The following is a 7,500-nucleotide window of genomic DNA, read 5'->3' on the forward strand; positions in this document are numbered from 1 at the left end:
CGAGGGACAGAGAAGATGGGGGGGGGACAAAGAAGATGGGGGGACAGAGAAGATGGGGGGGGGGACAGAGAAGATGGGGACAGAGAATATGGGGGGACAGAGAAGATGGGGGGACAGAGAAGATGGGGGGGGGACAGAGAAGATGGGGACAGAGAAGATGGGGGGGGGGACAGAGAAGACGGTGACACAGAAGACAGGGGGACAGAGAAGACGGGGGACAGAGAAGATGGGGGGGGGACAGAGAGATGGGGGGACAGAGAAGACGGGGGACAGAGAAGATGGGGGGGGGACAGAGAAGATGGGGGGACAGAGAAGATGGGGGGGGGGGACAGAGAAGATGGGGACAGAGAAGATGGGGGGGGGACAGAGAAGATGGGGGGACAGAGAAGATGGGGGGGGGACAGAGAAGATGGGGGGGGGGACAGAGAAGACGGTGACACAGAAGACAGGGGGACAGAGAAGACGGGGGACAGAGAAGACGGGGGACAGAGAAGATGGGGGGGGGACAGAGAAGATGGGGGGACAGAGAAGATGGGGGGGGGGACAGAGAAGATGGGGACAGAGAAGATGGGGGGGGGGACAGAGAAGACGAGGGACAGAGAAGATGGGGGGGGGACAGAGAAGACGAGGGACAGAGAAGATGGGGGGGGGGACAGAGAAGATGGGGACAGAGAAGATGGGGGGGGGGGACAGAGAAGACGAGGGACAGAGAAGATGGGGGGGGACAGAGAAGATGGGGGGACAGAGAAGATGGGGGGGGGGACAGAGAAGATGGGGGGGGGGGACAGAGAAGACGAGGGACAGAGAAGATGGGGGGGGGGACAGAGAAGACGAGGGACAGAGAAGATGGGGGGGGACAGAGAAGATGGGGGGACAGAGAAGATGGGGGGGGGGACAGAGAAGATGGGGGGGGGGGACAGAGAAGACGGTGACACAGAAGACAGGGGGACAGAGAAGACGGGGGACAGAGATGAGACATCCCCCGAATATAAGCCCTAGGGGTGTTTTTTGTAGACAAAATGAATATAAGAGCCGGTCTTATTTTTGGGGGAACACAGTAGTTCTTTCCAGAGACTTTCATTGGATTCCAGTCCTGTGATTGGCTGGGCCGTTCTCCTTGGCGTTGTGTTTGGGATGATTGTCCTCCTCCTCCTCCTCCTCCTCCTCTTCCTCTTCCTCTTCCTCTTCCTCTTCCTCTTCCTCTTCCTCTTCCTCTTCCTCTTCCTCTTCCTCTTCCTCTTCTTCTTCTTCATAGATTTCAGACGGAATCCTGGCTTTCCATGCCTTTTTGCACCTCCCTTTCTTCATGTGTTCATTACTTTTTCCTGAACTTCATACGTGAAGGGATTTGTTTCGGTGTCTTTGTATGTCTGGATTGTTAGCGACACGTGGGGAACATTTCATGTCACTATCACCTTTACAGAGGAATATGGTGAGGGGTTCAATACTTCTTATACCCGCTGTGTGGGATAGCAGAGAGCATGCTGGGAGTGCCGGGGCCTTCGCCGCCTCGGGTTTCACTTTTCTGTATTTGCACTGTTGTAGATTGCTTTGCCGAGTCTTCTGGGGGGGGGAGGAGGTTTATTGATCTTATCAGTTATTTGTGTCATATTTATGGCTCTTCTCCATCTGAATAATATATTACAGGGGGGAGGGGAAGTCACCCGCTGGCACCGTCGCCTGTCACATGCTTCTTCTGTGTCCCTAAAGCAATATTCCGCAGATTGATCATCGCAAAGACTTCCCTCATTCCTGATAAAAATCCATAGAAATATCCGAGGCACCGGGGGGGAAAATAAACCATCACTGTGAGCAGAACTCTGCCGGAAACCACCGGAGCATTAAATGTAAAGTGCTGATTTCTGATTGGTCCCCTGGGTCCTGGAGAATTGGGGTTAGACGGGTACACCGCTCACCCTTTGATAAATGTTGCCCCCCTTTTCTCCATGATGTTCTCCCAATAACCACTAGATCAGGAGCCCCGGCCTACACCAGTGATGGGGAACCTCGGCACCCCAGATGTTTTGGAACTACATTTCCCATCATGCACTCTGCAGTGTAGTTGAGCATCATGGAAAATGTGGTTCCAAAACATCTGGAGTGCCGAGGATCACCATCACTGTCCCTATACGTTCCCAGGATCTCTGCTAATGACATCTACCATTAATAAGGCCCTCCACTGTAACTTCACCACCACCACTCACATTCCGGCTCTCCTCCACACATACAAGCCGGGAGGATTGGGGACATCCAGATGGGGAGATGTGAGGGATACGGCCAGTCCACAATTATTGTCACAGAGGGGAATAGGCAAACCATGACAAATACTGGAATAGCCGAGCTTCCAGCAGGTGAACCAATCATTCCATGGAAGGTAGCTGCACCCGTGTAACCCTCCGTCGCCTGGACGATGTCCAGTGAACACCGGACACCATCACACAAAGCCGGCAGAACATGGCCGCCCACTCCTGACAATGGAAAGATGGGTCTTGTGGGTCTGGAACCTCCTTCTAATTTATAATAAGCCAATAGTGGAAAGAAGGCCTCCTCCTCCTCCTCCATCATCATCACCTCCTCCTCCTCCTTCTTCTTCTTGTTCTTCTTCTTCCTCATCCTTCTTCTTCTTCCTTCTTCTTCCTCATCCTTCTTCTTCTTCCTTCTTCTTCCTCATCCTTCTTCTTCTTCTTCCTTCTTCTTCCTCATCCTTCTTCTTCTTCTTTCTTCTTCTTCCTTCTTCTTCCTCTTCCTTCTTCTTCTTCTTCCTTCTTCTTCCTCATCCTTCTTCTTCTTCTTCCTTCTTCTTCCTCATCCTTCTTCTTCTTCTTCCTTCTTCTTCCTCATCCTTCTTCTTCTTCCTTCTTCTTCCTCATCCTTCTTCTTCTTCTTCCTTCTTCTTCCTCATCCTTCTTCTTCTTCTTCCTCATCCTTCTTCTTCTTCCTTCTTCTTCCTCATCCTTCTTCTTCTCCTTCTTCTTCCTCATCCTTCTTCTTCTCCTTCTTCTTCCTCATCCTTCTTCTTCTTCTTCCTTCTTTTTCCTCATCCTTCTTCTTCTTCTTCCTCATCCTTCTTCTTCTTCCTTCTTCTTCCTCATCCTTCTTCTTCTCCTTCTTCTTCCTCATCCTTCTTCTTCTCCTTCTTCTTCCTCATCCTTCTTCTTCTCCTTCTTCTCTAGGTGGTGCCTCCATGATGGATCGTCCTCGCATATCTTTGCTGCCTCAGTACATCCTTCTCATTGATGGTTGTAGTTCTCATGATGCTCCATCACTTGTTTTCTGTCTGTGTCTCCTCTCTAGGGATGGATGAACGAGATCCAGAATTACGATCCGGAGACCTATCACGCCACCCTGACGTCTTCAGTGTTCGTTCGTCTGGAAGGCTCCACATTGCGTATCTCCAAACCCAACAAAAACGTCTCGCGGAGAGCCATCTACAACGAGTCCAAACCCGAAGAGGTCTTTGTGAGCCAGAAGATCTACGACTTGGTAGACTGCAAGGTGAGTCCACGGTTTGTACCGGCAAAACCAACACCAGATGCCGAGATGTGACTCCGTGAGCAGTTATTTTTGTCTACTGACCGCGGACGTTGTGAGAGGAGGTCTCGTCTCCTCCTGCCTGGTATCATAGTGTACATGGATGTCCAGTGAGAGGAGGTCTTGTCTTCTCCTGCCTGGTATCATAGTGTACATGGATGTCCAGTGAGAGGAGGTCTTGTCTCCTCCTGCCTGGTATCATAGTGTACATAGATGTCCAGTGAGAGGAGGTCTCGTCTCCTCCTGCCTGGTATCATAGTGTACATGGATGTCCAGTGAGAGGAGGTCTTGTCTTCTCCTGCCTGGTATCATAGTGTACATGGATGTCCAGTGAGAGGAGGTCTTGTCTCCTCCTGCCTGGTATCATAGTGTACATGGATGTCCAGTGAGAGGAGGTCTTGTCTCCTCCTGCCTGGTATCATAGTGTACATAGATGTCCAGTGAGAGGAGGTCTCGTCTCCTCCTGCCTGGTATCATAGTGTACATGGATGTCCAGTGAGAGGAGGTCTTGTCTCCTCCTGCCTGGTATCATAGTGTACATGGATGTCCAGTGAGAGGAGGTCTCGTCTCCTCCTGCCTGGTATCATAGTGTACATGGATATCCAGTGAGAGGAGGTCTCGTCTCCTCCTGCCTGGTATCATAGTGTACATGGATGTCCAGTGAGAGGAGGTCTTGTCTCCTCCTGCCTGGTATCATAGTGTACATAGATGTCCAGTGAGAGGAGGTCTTGTCTCCTCCTGCCTGGTATCATAGTGTACATGGATATCCAGTGAGAGGAGGTCTCGTCTCCTCCTGCCTGGTATCGTAGTGTACATGGATGTCCAGTGAGAGGAGGTCTTGTCTCCTCCTGCCTGGTATCGTAGTGTACATGGATGTCCAGTGAGAGGAGGTCTTGTCTCCTCCTGCCTGGTATCGTAGTGTACATGGATGTGCAGTGAGAGGAGGTCTCGTCTCCTCCTGCCTGGTATCATAGTGTACATGGATGTCCAGTGAGAGGAGGTCTTGTCTCCTCCTGCCTGGTATCACAGTGTACATGGATGTCCAGTGAGAGGAGGTCTCGTCTCCTCCTGCCTGGTATCATAGTGTACATGGATGTCCAGTGAGAGGAGGTCTTGTCTCCTCCTGCCTGGTATCACAGTGTACATGGATGTCCAGTGAGAGGAGGTCTTGTCTCCTCCTGCCTGGTATCATAGTGTACATGGATGTCCAGTGAGAGGAGGTCTTGTCTCCTCCTGCCTGGTATCATGGTGTACATGGATGTCCAGTGAGAGGAGGTCTCGTCTCCTCCTGCCTGGTATCATAGTGTACATGGATGTCCAGTGAGAGGAGGTCTTGTCTCCTCCTGCCTGGTATCATGGTGTACATGGATGTGCAGTGAGAGGAGGTCTTGTCTCCTCCTGCCTGGTATCATGGTGTACATGGATGTCCAGTGAGAGGAGGTCTTGTCTCCTCCTGCCTGGTATCATGGTGTACATGGATGTCCAGTGAGAGGAGGTCTCGTCTCCTCCTGCCTGGTATCATAGTGTACATGGATGTCCAGTGAGAGGAGGTCTCGTCTCCTCCTGCCTGGTATCATAGTGTACATGGATGTCCAGTGAGAGGAGGTCTTGTCTCCTCCTGCCTGGTATCATAGTGTACATGGATGTCCAGTGAGAGGAGGTCTTGTCTCCTCCTGCCTGGTATCGTAGTGTACATGGATGTCCAGTGAGAGGAGGTCTTGTCTCCTCCTGCCTGGTATCATAGTGTACATGGATGTCCAGTGAGAGGAGGTCTCGTCTCCTCCTGCCTGGTATCATAGTGTACATGGATGTCCAGTGAGAGGAGGTCTCGTCTCCTCCTGCCTGGTATCATAGTGTACATGGATGTCCAGTGAGAGGAGGTCTCGTCTCCTCCTGCCTGGTATCATAGTGTACATGGATGTCCAGTGAGAGGAGGTCTCGTCTCCTCCTGCCTGGTATCATGGTGTACATGGATGTCCAGTGAGAGGAGGTCTTGTCTCCTCCTGCCTGGTATCATAGTGTACATGGATGTCCAGTGAGAGGAGGTCTCGTCTCCTCCTGCCTGGTATCATAGTGTACATGGATGTCCAGTGAGAGGAGGTCTCGTCTCCTCCTGCCTGGTATCATAGTGTACATGGAGGTCCAGTGAGAGGAGGTCTCGTCTTCTCCTGCCTGGTATCACAGTGTACATGGATGTCCAGTGAGAGGAGGTCTCGTCTTCTCCTGCCTGGTATCACAGTGTACATGGATGTCCAGTGAGAGGAGGTCTCGTCTTCTCCTGCCTGGTATCACAGTGTACATGGAGGTACAGATGGTCACTGTGCCGGTTAGGAAGTCATTAGTGTAAAGACAGTTATAAGTCCAATCACCAGACTTGAGGGAGTGGAGAGAACTCTTTGTCCTTCCTATGATTATAGATAGAAGGGCGGTGTGGCCCTATCACTTCATGCTATACTTGTACACTTGCTGTAACACGGCCCGACCCCCCAGAAAGTGTCAGAATAATACGTCTCCTGTATGCTGGTAAGACCTCGGAATCCACTTCTTCCATGTGTTTCTTGGGTAGGTGACTCTGGAACCCCGGAGCCTGGCACGTAAGCGGCTGTGGAACAAGAAGTACCCCATCTGTCTGGAACTCGCCCACCAGGAGGATTTCATGTCTAAAGCTCAGGTAGAAAAGAACAGCAGTGAGGAGAAAGGAGACGGCTCCTCACAAGATGGCGGAAAGCTGCTTTGTAACCGGGAAGAAGTGTTGTACTTGTTTGGAAGGACCGGCCGGGAAAAGGAAGAATGGTTCCACAAGTTTCTTCTCGTCTCCAAAATGAAAACCGAACCAAAAAAAGGAGGTGGGACTTCGGCATTAAAAGCAGGTAATCTATCCTGTCTGCGGTGTTACTCCTTAATATTAGACTCCCCCTCCCCGGTATTGTCAGCCCTTGTTTTGTCTCCTTAGGTCTCCTCCTGACACACAGCCGGAGTAGCAGTAAGGGGAGTATGGATGAGGTGATTTCCCAGCCACGGAGTAAGGAGCTTCCAGGGAGCGTGAAGCAAAAAATGCCTCTGGATTACAACGTTTACATGGCACAATGTATTCCACAAGAGGAGACGAGCCCCGAGGAAAGCCCAGCACAAAGCGCCAACAGCAGCCCCACTGCTGCCAAGAAGGTGAGGTGGGCTCTGTAGAGGAGATGGGGGGGTCTGTACTCTGCAGAGGACGGGGTTCTGTAGAGGTGGGGGTCTGTACTCTGCAGAGGAGGGGGCTCTGTAGAGGAGGTGGGGGGTCTGTACTCTGTAGAGGAGGTGGGGGGTCTGTACTCTGCAGAGGACGGGGCTCTGTAGAGGAGGTGGGGGTCTGTACTCTGTAGAGGAGGTGGGGGGTCTGCACTCTGCAGAGGACAGGGCTCTGTAGAGGTGGGGGGTCTGCACTCTGCAGAGGACAGGGCTCTGTAGAGGTGGGGGGTCTGCACTCTGCAGAGGACGGGGCTCTGTAGAGGAGGTGGGGGGTCTGTTCTCTGCAGAGGGCGGGGCTCCCATTTCAGGGCTGCCCCTAGCAGTGTATATCCCATCAGTATCTAGTGATAGCAGACACACGTCTGGTCCGGTGAGGAATTTATTGTGACCTAAGCTGTACCTTGTGTCTGTTCACAGACTGACACGGTGATGGTGGACGAAGAAGCACAGGCCTGGGTGAATGCTCTTCTGGGACGCATCTTCTGGGACTTTCTAGGGGAGAAGTATTGGTCAGACTTGGTATCTAAGAAGATTCAGATGAAGCTGAGTAAGATAAAGGTGAGTATAAATTCAAGGGGAATCGAGATGACCCATAATGCTTTGGGGCTATGGGGAGCCCAACATGCAGGTCCTGGTCTGCTATGACAAGTTCTGCTGTCAGGCCCCGCCTCTGAAGACCCCGGCGGGGGAAATCCTATAGTGAAGGGAGAAGCCAGAATGAAGTATATCCCCCGTTTA

At 51.8% G+C, this 7,500-nt stretch overlaps 1 protein-coding gene across 6 annotated transcripts in view; it reads left to right on the forward strand.

Moving 5' to 3' along the window:
- Positions 1-7,500, forward strand: part of TEX2 (testis expressed 2) — a 68,362-nt gene that overhangs the window by 48,603 nt on the left and 12,259 nt on the right. For all 6 annotated transcript variants that reach the window (XM_040330050.1, XM_040330051.1, XM_040330053.1 and 3 more), the window contains exons 3-6: positions 3,295-3,495; positions 6,098-6,401; positions 6,485-6,696; positions 7,180-7,320. In XM_040330050.1, coding sequence (XP_040185984.1) covers positions 3,295-3,495; positions 6,098-6,401; positions 6,485-6,696; positions 7,180-7,320 — 858 coding nt within the window. The remainder of the gene's footprint in view (positions 1-3,294; positions 3,496-6,097; positions 6,402-6,484; positions 6,697-7,179; positions 7,321-7,500) is intronic.

This window comes from Rana temporaria, chromosome 12 (genome assembly GCF_905171775.1).
Source record: "Rana temporaria chromosome 12, aRanTem1.1, whole genome shotgun sequence".
NCBI lineage: Eukaryota > Metazoa > Chordata > Amphibia > Anura > Ranidae > Rana > Rana temporaria.